General features: G+C 36.6%; 1 protein-coding gene across 1 annotated transcript; it reads left to right on the top strand.

Moving 5' to 3' along the window:
- Positions 1–1,175: 1,175 nt before the first annotated feature.
- On the top strand, positions 1,176–13,598 carry LOC131858956 (uncharacterized). The gene is made up of 2 exons (XM_059212453.1): positions 1,176–1,414; positions 13,268–13,598. Exons 1-2 carry the CDS (start codon positions 1,176–1,178, stop codon positions 13,596–13,598), a joined length of 570 nt encoding a protein of 189 aa, XP_059068436.1.
- Positions 13,599–20,417: the final 6,819 nt, after the last annotated feature.

The following is a 20,417-nucleotide window of genomic DNA, read 5'->3' as shown; positions in this document are numbered from 1 at the left end:
TGATTTATTGTATTGATACTCCCTTTGATTTTGCAAAGTGTTCGACAAGTGGGAGATTTGTTGGGAAAATGGTGTCTCAACCATGCATTTATATGAGGTTACTATTTATAGTAAGTTTTCATTTCAGCACAAAATGGTGTGAAATTCTCCTTGAAGCTTCTGGTTGGCTAGATAAGCATTTCGGTAAAGTTACGTCACAAGATCACAACTAGTTTTGAAGATATTGAATTTTCCATTTTGGAGGGTCCAATGAAAGGTTTAAATTTGATTTTGAGGACTTTAGAGGCCTTGAAACACCCTAAAAAGTGGGCATAAATGGTGTAGCAATTTATTAGGCAATAGAGTACTTTGCGAGCTTTTTGGCGCTTCAAACGGTTCATCAATCAAACACATGGTTCTCAAGTTATGGCTTCCGAAAGTTTGTACTCTTGAAATAGGAAATATAAAATACATCAAACACATAAATGAGCTGTAAAAGGGAGAGACACATGTTGATGTGTGTTTTAACATGTCATAGGGCATCTAGAAGGGAGATAAGGTTGAGTACACCTTATTGGTTGGTTTTATCCCATGGTTTTGTAATACCGTTTGATGGTTTCTTGTATTGTATCTCCTATATATGAGGTGTGTGAGATAGAGGTTATGTGTAAGAGTCTTATGGCTATTGAGTTACCTCTGAATCTCTGATTAGTGGTACTCTTGTGAAGAGATTGCTTTGCAAGTATATTGTAATCTATTTTTGATTGCTGAATACTATATTTGCCGACTTTTGGAATGTGGGGGTTTTCTCCCATAAGGGTTTTCCCCACGTAAATCATTGTGTTGTGGTATGAATGTTATTTATGAGTATTTATGTTAATTTTCTGTAACTGTTGTAATGATCTGTAAAAATTTTTGCATTACCCTCCTCTCAAGGTTAGTGTAGGAAGTTGTTCTGCTACTTAACTTCCTTACAGTAAGGTTGTAAAATTAGGGCTTCACCACTTAGATTGATAAGGCCACCAACTTCACTTGTGACCAACCTTACATTAAGGAGGGAATTGAATTTGATTGATCCAATCCTAAAAGGGCTAAACACAAATCAAATTAATCCTCCTTGTTTGAGTTAAAATTGAATTTGAATTAGGGCTAAATTGCAATGCTAGATCTAGGACAAACAATAAAAAATTAACAAAATGGAGGGAACAACATTTGCAGTGCGAAATTTGAAATCGAGAAATGGAGGGAACAATGATGCTGGATCCTCTAGTTCTGATTCCACTATAGCTCAAGGACAAGCATTTGATGATGAGGATGGAAGGCAGGATGGGGACCCACGAACATGGGACCCTCCTCCCGATCCCAAAAAATTAAAAGATTCTCAAGATTCAAGCCTCGAGGTGGTGAAGATTGACTCAAAAAATATCAAGGAGGGGCGAATACCTAAACCCTGAAATAGTCTCTTCGTAAGACAAGCATCTGGTAAACTGACTCGTAAATCTTCTTTCCCCTTTGTGAAGATTATATCAAATAATAGAACAGGTAAACTTGCGATTGAGATTCCTGATTTAGTCATTGATCATAGCATCTCTTTAATGACTCTTTCTTTGGTGGGGAAATTTGTTGGACCTCGACCTAATATTGAGGATGTTAGCTCCTTTGTTAAGAGAAAATGGAGAATGAAAGGATAGGTTGAAGTCTCTGCTCTGCCTAGAGATTTTTTTGTGTTCTCTTTCTCATGTGGGGAAGATTTGGAAGCGGTGTTAAGTGGTGGCCCTTGGATGTTTGGCAAATCCTCTCTTTCTGTTAGAAAATGGTCCCCTAATATGGAACTCAATGATTCTTCCTTTGAATCTGCTTCGGTGTGGGTTAGGTTGCCTGGGCTGCCATTGGAATACTAGGTGGAGGATGTTTTCTCAGGAATCGCTAACTCCTTTGGGGAGCTTGTTGCGATAGACCCAATGACAGCAGCTCGTAAGAGATTGGTGTATGCGCGCATCTGCATCAACATATCACAGAATATGGACCTCCCAAGTACTATTGACATAAAATCCAAACTTGGGTTATGGGAACAAGCCATTGAATTTGAATCTCTCCCATTTGTGTGATTCTCTTGCAAAAAAGCAGGTCACTGGGCTAAGGCTTGCCCCAACCAACCTAAAAAACCTATGATGAAAGAAAAAAATATTCACAAACTGGTTTGGAAAGAAAAAAATAACAACAAAGACTATAACAAGTTAGAAGAAAAAAGTGGAAACTTGGTGAATATACCAGAACACCTAAAAGAAGATAGCACTGACCATCCTAAAGACCCCCCCCCTGAAGGGGAATAAAAAGAATGAAACCAAGGAGTTTGAGATCAAAAGAGGCAATACCTTTGAGGCTCTACAGTCACAGGTGAAGGAGAATGAAATCAGTGAAGAGACACTTGAAGATGGTGAGATTAAGGATATCACTAACTTTCATCCTGGGGATCTTCATGAACCTATATCCAAAAATGATGAACCCTATTTAGAGGAAGAGTTTCAAGAACATGAAATAAAACTGGGAAGGAGTAACAAGTTTGGGTCGCTGCAAGCAAACTTAAATGCCTTATTCCATAATATAGAAGTCGGTATGACCACTTCATCCCAAAAAAGAGAAGATCTATGGAGCAACATGCAAGATGAATCTAGAGCAGAACAATAAGAAGAAAACACAACAGGAAATGGAAAGAAAATTAAAACCAAGAAGGCAGGAGGCCCTAATGGAGTAAAAACCAGAACTAGAGCTAAGGCTGATTTTGGGGCTTCAAGATCCCCACCAGGACGCAAAACTATGCAATGGCATAGGGACTAGGGGAGTAAGCAAAACATAGCTGATGGAAGGCAATGAACTATCAAGGAATCCTACCCTCAAGGCTTCCAAATGAAAGTAATATCTTGGAACATCAGAGGCCTAAATGGTCTCAATAAACATGATATATTAAGGAACCTCATTCGAGATCAAAATCCAGATATAATCCTCGTTCAGGAAACCAAAATGAGTAAAGAGAAAGTGGAGAAATTAAAGTTTTTCAAAAATGGAGGGGTTTGTGGCAGTAGCTCGAATGGAGCCTCGGGAGGGGTTGCTATATTCTGGAACAAAAGCACTACCTCTAGAGATATGATTGATGTTGATGGCAATATTTTATCCCTAAAAGCTAAAAGCATCTTTGATGTTAAGGAATTTGTTATCACTAATATCTATGCCCCTAACTCCAAATCTGCTAGAAGTAAATTCTGGAATAAAGTTCCACATAAAAGGAAAAATTTCCCTCTATACAGCTAGGTTGTGATGGGAGATTTCAATACTCCTCTGCAAGACATTGAAAAATTTGGAGGTAGTCAAGCTCAACCAGATATCAGATCTGACTTGATGGACTTTATTAATGACAATGCTCTCATTGATTTGGATCTCAATGGGGCTTCCTACACTTGGTCTAACCGAAGAGATGGTGAAGATCTCATCCAGGTAAGACTTGATAGATCCCTTCTCTCTAATGATTGGATTCTTTCTCATAGATGCTCCCTTTCTGTTATTAATAGAATTGGGTCAGATCATTATCCCATCTCTTTTGTTGCTGAGAATGTTAAGAATAATCAGAGATTCCCTTTTCATTTCGAAAAGATGTGGACCTCCCACCCTAATCTTGAAAAATCTATTGCTAACTAGTGGAATATTGATGTTAATGGAACTACTATGTATAAAGTTGCCAAAAAACTAAAAAACATCAAAACCAACATTAAGACCTAGAATAAGAAGGTCTTTGGTGATATCTTTGATTCAAAGAAAAAATTAAAGGAGGAATTGGACCAGATACAAAATTCAATCCAGAAAGAAGGCTACAAAAATTATACCAAAGCCATGGAAGATGAGGTTCTAGTCAATATCCACAACATTATTTCTAGGGAAGAAATCTATTGGAGGTAGAGATCTGGGGCTATATGGTTGAAGGCAGGGGATAGAAACACTAAATTTTTCCACATGACTTCTCTAAAACATAAGGCTACAAATAGAATTACAAGACTGGCTATTGAAAACAACACTCTGCTTAATGAGGATGAAATCAGGGATGAAGCTGTCAGATTCTTCAAGCAACTCCTCTCTAGTAACAAGGATATTGATCAGACCCATCAACTCAATATGGTTAATATTATTCCTAAGTTCATTAACCCTATTCAGAATAAGGCCTTCACTGCCATCCCGTCTGCTGGAGAAATCAAAAAAGTTGTCTTCTCATTTCAAGGGGGTAAAGCTCTAGGCCCTGACGGCTTCCCTATGTTTTTCTTCCAAGAATTCTGGCATATTGTGGGGAAAGACATGGTTAATGCGGTCAAATAATTTTTTGGATCTAGAAGAATCCTTAAGGAACTTAATTCCACTTTTATAGCCTTAATCCCCAAAGTTGCTGGGGCGGAGTCTATGGGAAAATTTAGGCCAATTAGCCTATGCAACTCTTTCTACAAAATTATATCCAAATTTTTGACAACTAGAATTTTGGCAGTGCTTCCCTTCATCATATCTGAGGAGTAGAAAGGTTTTGTTCCTGGTAGGCAGATTCTGGACTCAATAATTCTTGTTCATGAGAACATTCATTCCCTCAATGCTGCTAAAAAAGAAGGTTTCTTGATAAAGCTGGATCTGGCAAAAGCTTATGATAGAGTTGAGTGGGATGTTCTCTTTAAAATCATTGGGGCTTTTGGTTTTGATGATAGGACTATCAAATTAATCAGAGAACTGATCACTACTCCTATGTTTTCTATACTGATTAATGGATCTCCTACAAACTTTTTTAAAACTTCAAGAGGGCTAAGACAAGGAGATCCCATATCTGCTATCCTTTTTACCATATTGGCTGAAAGTATGAGCAGATTGATTCATAAGCTGAAACAAAGCAAAACTATCAAAGGTCTTCAACCTTCCTCTGCTAATGTTTTTTGCACTCATCAACAGTTTGTTGATGACACTATCCTCATGGGATATTCTTCAGTCAAGGAGGTTGATGCCTTCAAAACCACTCTTAACTCCTATGCTTTGGCTACTGGTCAGCAAGTCAATTGGGACAAATCAGCTATGTACTTCCTCAATACTCTGGTCACAAGACAACAAAAAATTGCCAACATTATTGGGTGCAAAGTGGAAATGCTCCCTTCCACCTATCTGGGCCTTCCTTTAGGGTTAGCTCCCCCAAATTCCTTCTGGAATATGCTTATTGATAAAATTAATAAAAGACTTGCTGGATGGAAAGGCTCAATGTTATCTCAAGCCAGGAAAATGCAACTCCTTCAAGCTACTCTTCAAAATCTCCCTATTTATGCACTCAGCCTATTTGGTATTCCAGCTAAATTTGTTGAAGCCATGGAAAGAATCCAGAAGAAATTTTTATGGTCAGGAGTGGAAGAAAAAAAAAGAATACCTTTGATTGCCTAGGACAAAGTGTGTAGACCAAAGAACAAAGGAGGGATGGGGATTAAGGCTAAAAAACCTTTAACAAAGCTCTTCTTGCTAAATAGTTATGGAGAGCCTATGACACTAAGAAAGATTGGAATCAAATTTGGTTTGACAAATACATACAGAATCAAACTATCCAAGGGATCCTTAACTCCGAAGATATCCCTGCTGGATCCTTCATCTGGAATAGTATTACCAAATCCATAAAAGTGGCAAAAGTTGGGGCTGGATGGGTCCTTGGAAAAGGTGACAGAATAAGGTTTTGGGAAGACCCTTGGATGAAGAATGAAGCCCTTTATGATCAAAACAACAGTCAAATTATTAAAGAGTGTAAAAGGAGGTTTGGGATTATGGTATGTGACTATTGGAAGGAGGATAAGTGGGTTAGGCTTGATGACCTCCATTCTGGGCTTTCCTCTCTCCAGAAGGAGTTGCTGTCCTTTCCCCCCAACAAAGGCTATGATGATGTTTTCCTCTGGAAAAGTGATCCTAAAGGTGAATTTACAGCTGCTTCTGCCTATAAAAACACCTTCTCTCAAACCAGCAATCCCATTTGGAGTAAAGTTTGGAACAACATTCTGATCCCTAAAGTCAACATTTTCTTTTGGCTTGCTTCTCATAATATCACCCTTACTCTTGACAATTTAATCCGAAGGGGTTTCAAATTCCCTAATATATGTGAGCATTGCCAGAAGGAGGGGGAATCAATTGATTACCTTTTTTTCCACTACTCCTTCACCTAGGATATATGGTGCAAAATGTGGGGAAAATGGAAAATTAACTGGGTCATGAACAAGAGCATCAAGGATATCATTTGGCAATGGAATTTTCCAACCAAATGCCAAATCATCAAGAACATTTGGTCTTTGACCCTCCCCATGATATGCTGGGGCATTTGGAAAGAAAGGAACAATAGGATATTTTGGGAAGTTAAGTGTAATACTCAGGTGGTCTTTGAAAAAATATGCAGGGCTATAAAGGAGAATATCAACATTCCTCACAAGAATAATCAACAATGGTCTACTACAGATATGAATGATATGGAAAAAGACATCCTTACTGAATGGAACCTAATGCATAAGGTCTACAGATTGGAAAATAAGAAGAAGAGAGATAACATTGTATGGAGGTTTCCTGATTATGACTGGATAAAGGTTAATTTTGATGGGGTGACTAAAGGGAACCCTGGAAAGGTTGGTGGAGGGGGAGTTATTAGAAATGCTCAAGGAATTTGTATTGTTGCTTTTGCTTCTCCTTTTGGGACCCAAAATAACCATGTGGCTGAAGCTCTGGCAATGCTAAAGAGCCTCCAGCTAGCTCAGGAATTCAAATCCAAAAAAATTTAGCTCGAAGGGGACTCCTTAAACATCATACAAGCCCTCAAAGGTACTAGTTCTATTTCCTGGAATATTACCAATTTAATTAAAAATGCTAAAGATATTCTAAATAACTATGTTAGCATTAGTATAACTCATATCTTTAGAGAGGGCAATAAGGTTGCAGATATCCTAGCCAATGAAGGGGTCAATTTGGAGAAGGATGTCAAATACATTGGAGAAACTCACATCAAATGGGAGATTAAAGAGCAATTATACTTTGATCGCATCAATGGATCAAGTTAATCTCATGATTTATTTCTGGGGAACGAGTTCCAAGGACAGATTTTGGGGGTGCATTAACTGTCAGATAATGAGTGTTTCCCGGCATCATAACCAAGATCATATGTGTGCGAAAGATTATGGTAATAATAGCTGGGTTTGTGTGGACATGAGTAGAAACTTCAAAACTACGAAAGAGTCTTTACACAGGGAATCCAGAAATAACAAGTTTTCAGAGTTTCATCCGCGGATTGAGAACTGTAGTAGAGGGTATCTTTACGGAAATCAGAATGGGTGGTAACCTAAATAGGAATGAGCCTCCAGGTTGCGAGAATTCAAAGAGTGAAAGAAAGGTTTGGAGAAGGCTCCACAGACATGGCTTCACTGATTATATGGAAAAGATTCATGGAAGTAAAAACTCTGTGTCTTACGGTTTCGCTAAAAGCTGGAGTAACAACAGAGCCACCCTGTTTGGGGAGATTTGGCAAATCGATGAAAACTTGATTGCAGAGGTCACAGGACTCAAGATGGAGGGGACTAAATTCTACAGGGATCGGAAGTATGCCACTGAGGCTTTCAAAAATTTCCCAAAGACGGAGGATGAGAAGGGCAACCTTGCGAAGAAGGACAACATATCCTACTACACCCCCTAGTAGGTAAAGCCTTTCTAGCAAAAAGTTCTTAGGGCTTTAATGGAATATTTGACTATGGATGGAAGATTTAAAAAAATTTATAACTATCATTTTGCTATCCTGAACCATTTCCGTCATGGGGCTAAAATTTCCTTGCCCTTCTACTTAGCTTCCTCTCTAAATGAGAGCCTTGCTGACTATGCTAAAAAGCCTAGCTCCTATCCTTTAGCTCACCAGGGACTCATTCTGCTTATATATGAACATATTAAGGATAAGGCTAGGGCAACCAAGGATGATCCTTTGATCATCAACACTCATATATCTGAGAAATGCAAAGACTCTGATTCGAATGGGGATCAGCCCAACACCCCTACCCATAAAAAAAGGAAAGTTGAAACAGAGCATGAAGGAAAGGGGGTGCATTGTGATGAAGAAGAGAGGAAGGATAAGGACACTGATACTGAAATGGAGCCAAACAAGGATGAGAACTATGGTGAAGGGGAGGAAGGGGGTAATTCTGAGAATCCTCACTCTAACCCTAAGGGTTTGGAAAGCGAGAATGAGGCTCTGAATCCTAAGGAGGGTGACAACCCTAATGCTGGACTGAACAGAGCAAGGACTCTGTGGATACCATCCTGGACACCGCTCACAACTGCACCCTTGAATTCTTCAATTTCTAGAAATGGGTTGTTGAAAACATCACCAGCATGTAGGGTAAGCAAAGGGAACTGGAAGATAAGATCAATAAGCTGATTAAGATGTCTGACTTTGGGAAACAGAACAAGGATACGGAAAACAGTGAAGTAGAGGAGGAAATGGAGATGGAGACTGGCTAGAGAAAGATCTAATAAAAGGTGACCTGAAACATTTGGAGGACATTATTAAAACTATGAAAGAACAGGTGGAGGAGAACAAAGACAACGTCAACACCCGGATTACCCGTAATGAGAAAGCATTGAAAAGCCTTATGACTCACAGTCTCTAGGTCCTTAAAGTTTCATCCCAAAATATGAACGCGCTGGTGGATCATCTGGAAAAGAAAAACCAGGAGAAGAACCTGGTAATTATTGAAGATGCTCCAACTTCCAGCCCAACCCACCAGAACACTAGGCGTAGAACTAGGCAGACTACTATTGAGAAGGACACAAAAATGAAAGAGAGTCAGATTGGACAGGAAAACAATGACCTGAGGGAAGCGGCCAAGGCAATGATGATCTTGGTGCAGAATGCTGAGGAAACTATGAAGAGTTTTTAATTTTCTTGTAATGCTGGGCTTGGGGTCAATTTCTTGCTGGCCTCTTGCTGTCCTTTTCTCTACTGCTGGTTTTTTTTTTGCTAGTCTTTTGTAGCTATCTTGCTTGTTTCCTTCTTGAATATCTTTCAAATGTAATTGGGTTTCGGGTCCCTTAAAACCTGTTTTTACTTAATCAAAAACAATAAAAAATTAACATAAAATGATAGTAACAAAATGTTACAGAGTTCATGTAGAGCTGTAAAATTAGATCTAAAGAAGGAAAGTAGATAAACAATTATCACAAAAAAATTGGGCATAATTATCGGGATTGGGTGGAGAAGATAGTCTTGGTCCTTCTAATATTGAGGGCAGACAAACTTTATGTTTTTTGGATCAAGATGACACATAAAATCTATTGTTAGAATATTGTAAAAAATTCTTGGGATCGAGGGGAGATGATCATCCTGGTCTTCCTCTTTTCACACCTTCAAAAGTTGAGTGTGATTTTCATTGTCTACTTCACCAGATTCCTCACTCGCAACTCTTGAGATAATTCCTTGCACACAGAAAGAAGGAAATAGTTTTATAGATAGAGGTTTTCCTTAGGTAAAACCCTAGTTTAGGAATTAACCTTGAATTAAATTGAAATAGGAAATGCAAATGTTGAGTGATATACCTCAGATCTATAATGCTTGATTGAAGTTGATGATGCAATGCTTTTTAGATGTGCTCACAAATGTTGATGCGATAACATGGAAATACATAGAAGATTCAAACACAAACATAAGCTTGCATGAAGATTGATGTGTTTTTCTCCATGATACTTCAAAAAATATGATGGGATGAAATGTTGCCTTCAATGCTTGAGAATGCTTAATGATGAATACTTTACGAATGCACGAATGATGGGGTGGATTGTAGATGGTAATGCTTCTTCTCCTCCTTAGATCAAAATAAATTGATAGGATGTCTTTATATAGGGTTACCTAGGTAATTTACCGATTAGGCCGATCTATTTAAAATAGGACCTATTCAAGGGGGACTAGTGTGCCCCAAGTGCCCTTGTCCTCCCAAAATAGGACAAATAAGTAGGAAATTAGGAAGGCAAAATCACATGATGAGGTCCACTCAACCACGCAACCAAGTGACATTGAATTTAAGGTGAAAAGGGCCAAAATGAACCTAGGGGAGAACTAGGATGGGACACATTAAATGATGCAGAGGTAGGAGGATGCTTAGGATGTCCTACAAATGAGTTTTACAAATAAACAATGTTGATACACAATTAGGAAGATCTTTCTCCCAACTCACCTACCAAACTAGGCCTCTTAGACCTAATTAAAAAGGACTCAATTTAGTGCAGACTTTCAAATGACTTAGGACTTCAAGGGCAGGCTTCCCAAACATCTTATGACATCCAACCAAACATGTTCCAAGCATTGGTTAAGGTCTCTAGTGTTTTCATGCCTAAAATCATCTTGGAAATCAAGCTAATTAGAATAAAAGGAAAATCATGAATTCCTTAACTAATTAAGCAATCCTAGACATAAATCAATGAAATTATTTAGCCTAATAAGAGATTTTTAATTAAATGAATCTAATTAAAAACTCCCTATTATCCATGCTGCTTCCATTGTCCTTCTCCAATATTGTATTGTGGCTCTCAGATATTGCACTGGGATTCCTGCATAGGTTAGACACAAATATTTTCAAAGATCGCGATCATTTGAAAATGAAAAATGATGTTGCTTTTATAGATTTTTGGAGAGAAAGGGATGAGAAATGGAACTCAAGTGCTAATTGATAGTCAAAATATTTTGATTGATCAGTTAACTCCTTTGATTGACTTGTTAAGTGGATAGATTGGATAGTTAACTAATTAGATTGGATAGATATCTGGATAAATTGGCTAGTTGACTTAATAGATTAGAGAGATGACTAAATTGATTGGCTTGTTGGAAAAAGGTGATTGGGAGTTAAAAGTGGAGTTTGGAGAGTTAACTGAGTTAGCTGTTTAGTTAACTAATTTGATTAATTAGTCATGATTTTCAACATGTGTTGTTGGACTTTTGAAATGAAATTCATTTTCATCTTCATTTGAAGTTGAATTTTGATTTTCAAATGATGAAATTGAAATGCACATTAACTTGAAATATGTTGAAATTGGAATTTGGTGAAATGTGAATTTGGGAAGATGAAATTAATTGAAATTAGAATTTGGGGATTTGGAGAATGAAATAATTAATTGAATAATTAAAATATAATTATTCAATCATTAGAAATGGAATTAATCAAATAATAAAAATTATTTAATTAAAAAATTAAAATTGCAATTAATTAAATAATTAATATTTGAGAAAGGGTTGAATGATGAATGATGAAGGGATGAAAATTGAATAATTAGTAATGTGAAGAATAATGATTAGGGTGTAATTTAAAAGACTTTAATTAGTTTAATTAAATAATTAAATAATTATTTAAATTAATAAGATGAATAATTAGTATGCTATCAGTGAGACATTTTTAGGTCCCCAGTATGCCTCGGTGACGCTTAGGGTGTAAATATGCCCCCTCATAAAAATGGTTGAAAAATTATGGAATTGAGACCAATTTAATGATACAAAACTGTTGAGTAATAGTTCCCAGTTTTCCCCGATTTCGAGCTCATTTGACTTTCCTACAAGTGTGTTCAAATTTAGGGGGACCACGACCGTCGGAGAGAGGAAAACCCTAATTTGACCCCTTCATTTTCTCATTTGCTTTCATTTAAGTTCATAGATTCCTTTGTGAGTTTAGAGCATTCTTGAGAGTATTTGAGCATCATGGCTGGTTATGGAGCACGATGAAACCTATTTGAGTGAGTACGTTCATATTAGAGACCACCTGGCATGAGAGGCATGGTACATCTTCAAAAAAATTTCCCATTTTTATCTATTTTTGTCCAATTTTTAAAATTTTGTTAGAGCTCATGACTTTAATTATTCCGCAATCGCACAATCGTTCTAAAAGTGTCGCATTAAACTGTTAATTTTTTATTAGTTTAAAGTGTGTCACATTAGTTATAACTATCTCACATCAGTGTTAAATGCATCACATAAATTATTATTGTCTCACATTCATTGAAATAGTCAATTTTTTAATATGTATGATATAAAATTTATTTGACATTTTCATCATTTTTCGTTTGCAGGAGAATCTTTGTGTACTCAGATGCAGACAGATGAGGCCTCCTTGTGTTGATCTTTGAGATCAGTTACTCACCGAGGATGTTACTCTTATTTGACATCTTGGTTTATACCATGTGCTACATTTTCTTGAGGTTAGGACCAACAGGGCCTTGATTACTACCTTAGTTGAGCGATGACATTCAAAGATGTTCTCTTTTTATCTTCCTACTGGTGAGGTGTTGATCACTTTAGAGGATTTTTGGTGCATTCTTCACATTCCCATCCATGGTGTGAGAGTAGTGTATGATCATCGAGCAAGTGTTTCAAGATTATGTAAGCTTTTTTAGTGCGATGAGCATTCGGTATGAGATAGCATGGGGCCATCTAGATTATGATGATTTGACGATAGTTCTCTATAGTATTGTAGTAGGTCCTCTCCTTCCTAACAATACATGTCATGGATTTCCTATTGGATGGGATAGGGTGATTCATGATATGATTGTTCATCAACACCTATTTGCATGGGGTCCCTGCCTTCTCGCCATGCTTTATTATCAGATGCATGGGATTGTATATTTGACATACAGATCGATCATTTGCAACATTACTCTGCTCTAGGTCTGGGCTTGGGAGCGTATTGCTATCTTCAGACCAGTTGTACATGTTGAGCTTTAGGTCGAGGATCCATATGCATTTAGGTATACACTTGGGATCAAGCATAGAGGATCAGGTAACATTATGTACTGGAGGCATCTGATTGACATTATACAACATTTCATTTGGCGACCCTATTTGGATTACCCCGGTTGGGAAGATGATGCACATCATTTGCCATTCTGCAAGCAATAGAGGTACCTTATTGGGTGGACTGTTGATACTCATAGGATCATTGAGTTATATCTCCCAAGACTAGTGCTGAGACAATTTAGAGAGGTCCAGGGTGTGCCTGTTATTACAACTTACTTTGCTTGGGTAGCTCGGGAGGTATTAGATTGGGGTACTTGTACATAGCCTCATGTGGCTGCCACAAAGTGATACTCTTCATGTAGTTCAGTGGGGATGGGGAGCTAGAGTTGCAGATCCAAGTATGACACCTCTATACGATGCATGGTGGGCCAGGGACAGACCGATTCCATTGACAAATCCTATAGTTCCTATCACACCACAGCAGATATGACACTGAAGAGGGCCGAGGGGAGATGATGGTAGAGGTGGTGGGAGAGCAGTTGCTGCTATCACGGCTACGGGAGGAGATGAGGAGGGGGATGAGGAGGATGTAGACATTGGTGGCAGCACCAATTCCAACAGTGAGGATGAGGATGATTCTTCATTAGTGTCATCCAATAGCGATGGGGGAGATTATAGTTTTGGTGATTCTGACATGCCAAAGCTCGAGAACATGCCTGTTGCAAAGGCAAGTGCACATGGTAGTGATAGAGGTCAGGGTGACGATGAGGACCCACATCTTTTGAGAGCCAAGATCTGGATTTTAGAGGATGTATTGGCCAAAGAGTGACAACAGAGGCAATATGATCGGGCTTTGTTCCATAGGGAGTATGCCGCTATGGTTACCAAGAGAGATCATTTGCAGAGGGAGCGTGATGATGCGGTCGAAAGAAAAGACTTGGCACATGGTGCGTACAAGTAGTATACTGATCTAGGCACTTCTTCACGCAAGGATTGGCTTATCCATCTGGCCCAGGAGTATTTTTATTGGTGATGGGAGTATGAGCAGGTATAAAAGGAAAATCACAAATTACTTAACTAATTAAGCAATCCTAGACATAGTTCAATGAAAGTATTTAGCCTAATAAGATATTTTCAATGAAATAAATCTAATTAAAAACTCCCTATTATCCATGTTGCTTCCATTGTCCTGTGATTCCTGCATAGGTTAGACACAAATATTTTCAAATATTGTGATTGTTTTAAAATAGAAAATGATGTTGCTTTCATATATTTATGGAGACAAAGGGATGAGAAATGGAACTCAAGTGTTGATTGACAGTCAAACTAATTTGATTGATCAGTTAACTCCTTTGATTGACTTGTTAGGTGGATAGATTGAATAGTTAACTAAATAGATTGGATAGATATGTGGATAAATTGACTAGTTGATTGAATAGATTAAAGAGATGATTGAATTGATTGGCTTGTTAGAAAAAGGCGATTGGGAGTTAAAAGTGGAGATTTGAGAGTTAACAAAGTTAACTATTTAGTTAACTGATTTGATTAATTAGTCATGATTTTCATCATGTGTTGTTGGACTTTTGAAATGAAATTCATTTTCATCTTTATTTGAAGTTGAACTTTGATTTTTGAATGATGAAATTGAAATGCACATTAACTTGAAATATCTTGAAATTGGAATTTGGTGAAATGTGAATTTGGAAAGATGAAATTAATTTAAATCAGAAATTGGCGATTTGGAGAATTAATTAATTAATTAATTGAATAATTAAAATGCATTTATTCAATCATTAGAAATGGAATTAATTAAATAATAAAGATTATTTATTTAAATAATTAAAATTGTAATTAATTAAAATAATTAATATTTGGGAAAGGGTTAAATGATGAATGATGAAGGGATGAAAATTGAATAATTAGTAATGTGAAAAATAATGATTAGGGTGTAATTTAGAAGAATATAATTAGTTTAATTAAATAATCAAAGAATTGTTTAATTAATAAGATGAATAATTAGTATGCTATCAGTGAGACATTCTTAGGTGTCTACATCTAGCATGAAGAATGTGTAATACTTCACAACCATCCCAATTCCTAGTAGCCCTCCTTTTTAGGACTGGTGAAAAGATCTCTCTACTCAACCCAATTTATGTACCTTTTTCAGAGCCCTAAATCAGTTCTCAAGGTGATCATAGGGTGTTTTGGAGCATGTTCATCAAAATTTGGCTTCTACCACTACACTAGAGCTCCAATTAGCCCTCTTTTCCAAAGCAACTACCTCTCAAATGCACACAAATCCTCAATCAATGGTTCCAAAAGGTGTCATGCATCACCAAACCACCAATTTAATTGGTTTTGGGCACCCAAATACTCAGGTTTTCAATAGGTTCACTCAAACCCACACTACTTGGCCTAACACATAGAGATGTTACGCGTTCATTGCTCCAAAAGTGCATCAAACTTGACTCCCTACAAAAATGGTGGAATACCCAGTAGGAGAAGTCCTATCCCTACCATTCCACCAAAATTGGTGATCTACCTATAGTGGAATGGCGAGATATCTACATTTCTCAGAGTAAACCCTTGAAACTAGGGTTTCTGGACAGATTTTGGAAAAACACCTACAAAATGCTCAAATCTTATTGGAATCTTATAAAATTGGTATCCACAAAAAGATAATTCAACAATATTTCAGATGCAATTGTTCTCAGACCATGATTCGACTGTACAAAGGAGTACCACACATTTTTGCAATAATGTACACAGAAATTGCAGGAAACAAAGCTTCAATTTTTTATTTTTTTCTTATTCTCTTCAACAAAGCAACTATCAACAACCATGCCTTGATCCAAATGAGGATTTAAAAAAAAATCCACCAATTCCCAATGGTCCCTGATTGATTTTCAAATAGGTGACTATTGGTTACAAAAATGCTATTATGTATAGCAACTTGACAAAAGTTGCATAGGAACTTTTGCAAGATAGTGACAACTTTGTCCAAACTTGATAAAATGACCCAAAATAATGTACTACCACCCTATACATGCTAAAAGAGACTAAATAAGCCTTGTTACATCTTTATCCATTGTTTTACGGGAAAATTAAGCATAAATAACTAGAATAGATGAGTAAACCACAAATACTCAATTCTAATTAGCTAAATCCATAAATGACAATAGAATATTAAATAGAAATCAAAGAAGCATAAAATATAATTTAAAAACTCCCTCAAATTATTCCATCCATGGGTTCTATTGCTCTTCTTCATCATTGTGATTTTGTGGCTCTCAGTGTTGCGCTCGAGTACCTGCATAACGATGGCACAATAATTCTGGAGATAGTGGTTAAGGAAAATTGAGGAGAAATGGGTTGAATTTATAGATTCTGGAGGATTAGAATGGATGGATGAGATTCATTCTAGAACATAATTGATCAATGGCTGAGATTGCTTGAGACAAATTTAATTGAGATTTTAACTCATTTGATTGACGAGTCAACTGGATTGATTGATCAGTGAACTGATTAGATTTATCAGATGACTCAGATTTGATTGATTTGTTAACTAATTAGATTGTTCTATTCCAAAAAGGCGATTGAGAAAAAAGGTGATTGGGGAGTTAATTGAGTTAACTGGGGAGATGACTGAATAGATTGCTTAGTTGACTGAATTGATTGCCCAGTCACATTAAAAGTTAGTGGGAGTTAGAATTTCAACATGTGTTGTATGATTTTGAGATGAAATTCACATTTCATTTTTATTTCAATTTGAATTTAGATTTTTGAAAAGTGAAATGCACATGGAATTAATTGGAATTTGGTGAGATTAGCATTTGGGTGAATTTGAAATTTGAATTTGAAAAAGAATGAGTTAGCTAATTAAATAATTTAATGAAATTATTTTACCGTTTATAAATTGAATTTAATTAAATAATAAAAGATTATTTAATTAAAGGAATCAAAATTAATTAAATAAAAAATATTTAATTAATGTAAGAAATGGGATTTTGATTAGGTGATTAGAGGAGGAATAGAATAATTAGAAAAGATGAAATGATGATTAAAATTAATTTAGAAGAATTTAATTAGTTTAATTAAATAATTCAAGAATTATTTAATTAATAAGACAAATAATTAGTGCATGATTGATGAGACATTTTTTAGGTGTCTGCACCTATCATATTTGGCAATATTTGTCCATATAGGACCTAGTGAGCCACATGACTACTAACTGAATTACATGACTACTCAAAGGAATGAAAAACATTACAAATGATCTGTTGGACCTTATTGAATACCTCCACAAGAAACAAACAAGAACCAATACAAGGAAGCCTTCATGAGGCACAAAATTGACTAGGTGCTCCTACACCATACACCTGGGGAAGGAGAAATCTCAAGTCCCATCTAAGATGAGGCCTTGAACAATAGTGTCATGTTTCTTCATATCTTCCTCAGTCATCCAAACATCATCCTCATGTGGGAGACCCTGCCATTTTACCAAGTATTCATTGTAGACGTTGTTTCTATTTCTCTTCCTTTCCCTTGTGTCTAGGATGCCTTCAAGTCTGACTAGTTCAGGTGGTGGAAAGTCTTTCACCCATTCTTCATCAAGGATGTCTTCATTATGACCTATACCTACAACCATAGATCTTTTAAAAGGATACAAAGTAGAGACATTAAATATGGGAGAGATAGAAACCCCAGAAGCGAGTTCTATCTCATAGGCATTGCTTCCATATTTGTGTAGTACTTTAAAAGGCCCAATTTTCTTCATGAGGAGTTTGGTGTACTTCCCCTTGGGAAATAATTCCTTCTTAAAATGGGCAAGAACCAGATCTCCAAATTTAAAATGTAATTTTCTTCTCTTCTTGTCAGCTTGTTTTTGTTAGGGTAACCGGTGAACAACTGAGAGGGGGGGTGAATCAGTTGTTAACAGATTATAACTTTTAATCCACTTAATAACCTTTAAACAGATCAAGTATCGGTAAAGAACATACAGATGCTGGTAGGAACAGATACCGGTAAACAATACAACTTAACAATTAAATAGATAATCAATGCAAAGCAACCATACCACATAACACCATGATTTGTACATGGAAAACCTAGAAAGGGAAAAACCACGGTGGAAGGCCTACCCACAATCATATGATATTTCTGTAGAAAGTATGTGTTATAATGAGGGGCCTGCACATGCAGGAAGGCACACTGCCTAGAGTGTACTGCTCATTACAAAAGAGTCCCACTAACTACAGAGAGGCTACAACCATCTCACATGCAGGAAGGCACACTGCCTAGAGCATACTGCTCATTACAAAAGAGTCTCACTAACTACAAAGAGACTACAACCATCTCAAGATAAATGGACAACAATCCAATAGAGTGAACTGCCAGAAATAACATCTACCATGCCTGATTACAGTCCTAGTTAAGCTCAATACCGGAGGCCTTTGACCTCTTCCTTAATCCCAATTCGATCACCTATGATCGACCAAATATCCTTCACATATGATATTGCATTCTAAGACCCTGAACACTTATTACATTTCCATACCACACATACCACGATCTACAATGAGATCTTACATCATTTTATACATACCCTAAGGCCTAAACTAATTAGGTCAGCCACCTAAAAGATATTACAATAAGATCATTACATAAGTCCATATTAGAATGATATGCCATGTTGGCTTAAGACCAAAACAACAATAAAAAATCCATAAATCATCTCGAAACATCCCGATAACGTGTAGAGTACACGTTATCATGATATCAGTCCATAACCTAGATAGGTACCAGACCTATTATGGGTCCACTATGCCAAAGCAATATCTTCAAGTAGTTGAAGCATGATCAAAAAACATCTTCAGCATTGTAAAATTCATTTAGAAGCTACACCAGCACCAATTATACATCCTATCAAGATTCCTCAGTGAAAGCTATGTCGGTAGAGCCTTAAACTAATGTCGGTAAGGGTTTACCAGAGTGTATGATAGCATCTGATTACCAATTCAATACCAACTGGCCAAAACGTGCTCCAGGAGCACATACCACATGTAACCAAACATATTCCATAGATCCAAACATGGTGGAAGTGTCCAACAGATAGTCTCTTGTGCTAGTAACACTAGATCTTCTATCGATAACCAAAACTTGTCTGCCATAACAGCTAGTGTTGACATCGATGACAAATCATCAATGCAACACATAATCAATTCATAAATAATGCCAACAATCTCCTCCTTTGGCATTGATGGCAACACTAGATGTGAAAAACATCTAAGTACCAAGAAATGCCAAACAAGTCTCCCCCTGTGGAAGACAACCAATAATCTCCTGAATATCAATAACTCTCCTCCTGTGAATGATATCTCTATAAATTTTTGCATTTATTTTTTCACATCTCTATCTCTCCCCCTTTGACATCAATGCCAAAAATATGACAAAAATATCAAAGCAAGAAAATAAGCCTCTGAATCTCAAAGCTGACTACTCCCCCTGAGTAGTAGCACCACTCATCAGTGTTGTAATGAATAATATCTCTAATAATGCATGTCTGACTGATGACAAACTGCATTAATCAAGTCTCTGTCAGAGGGGCAAAAACCCCTAACCTTTCTCTCAAATACTCAAATGATTCCTTAGACAACAGTTTAGTGAATATATCTACAATCTGTTCTTTAGTGTTCACATAAACCAATTTGACTTCCTATGCTTCTACCTTGTCCTTCAAAAAGTTATACTTTATTGATATATGCTTAGTCTTAGAGTGAAATATCAGATTTTTAGACATGTCAATAGCTGCAAAGTTATCACAGTAGATAACTACAGATTCACTACAATTTACCATGATATCCTTCAATATTTGCTTCATCCACAAGACTTGAGTGCAATTAGTTGTTGTTGCAACATACTCAGCTTTTGCAGTAAATAAAGAAATGCATGACTATTTTTTGATGATCCATGAAACTAGTTTCTTTCCAAGAAAGCAAGCTCCACCAGAACTGCTCTTTATGTCATCAGTATCTCCTGCCCAATCTGAGTCAATATATGCACATAAAGTGAAATCATCATTTTTAGAATACCCTAAACCATATTTTGTTGTTCCTTGCAAATACTGGAATATCCTCTTTACTACACATTCATGATTTTCTTTAGGATTACTTTGATATCTCGAAACAATACTTACTGCATTCATAATATCTGGTCTAGTCTGAGTTAGATATAACCGACCAACAATCATAGACTTATACCTTGTCGGATTTACCAGTGTAGAAGTATCCTTGATAGACAATTTCCCATTTGCCAGCATAGGATTACTTACCGGTTTGGAATTATCCATACCAAAATTCTTCAACAATTCCCTCAGATACTTAGTTTGACAGATAAAAATGCCTTTGTCAATTTGAGTAATCTGCAAACCTAAGAAAAATCTAATCTCACTAATCGTGGAAATTTCAAATTCATTCTTCATTTTGTTAGCAAATTCCATGCACAATTTATCTTCTCCTCCAAAATTGATATCATCAAAAAATACTTCAATAATCAGAATATTATTATCAGTGATCTTATAATATAAATTACTATCAACACTGCTTTTAGTTAAACCAAGCTTCAAAAGATATTTATCCAACCTTGCATA

The sequence above is a fragment of the Cryptomeria japonica genome, chromosome 10, assembly GCF_030272615.1.
Source record: "Cryptomeria japonica chromosome 10, Sugi_1.0, whole genome shotgun sequence".
NCBI classification, from domain to species: Eukaryota; Viridiplantae; Streptophyta; class Pinopsida; order Cupressales; family Cupressaceae; genus Cryptomeria; species Cryptomeria japonica.
Note: the sequence above shows the minus strand (reverse complement) of the source record. Positions and strands in the feature narration are given on the sequence as shown.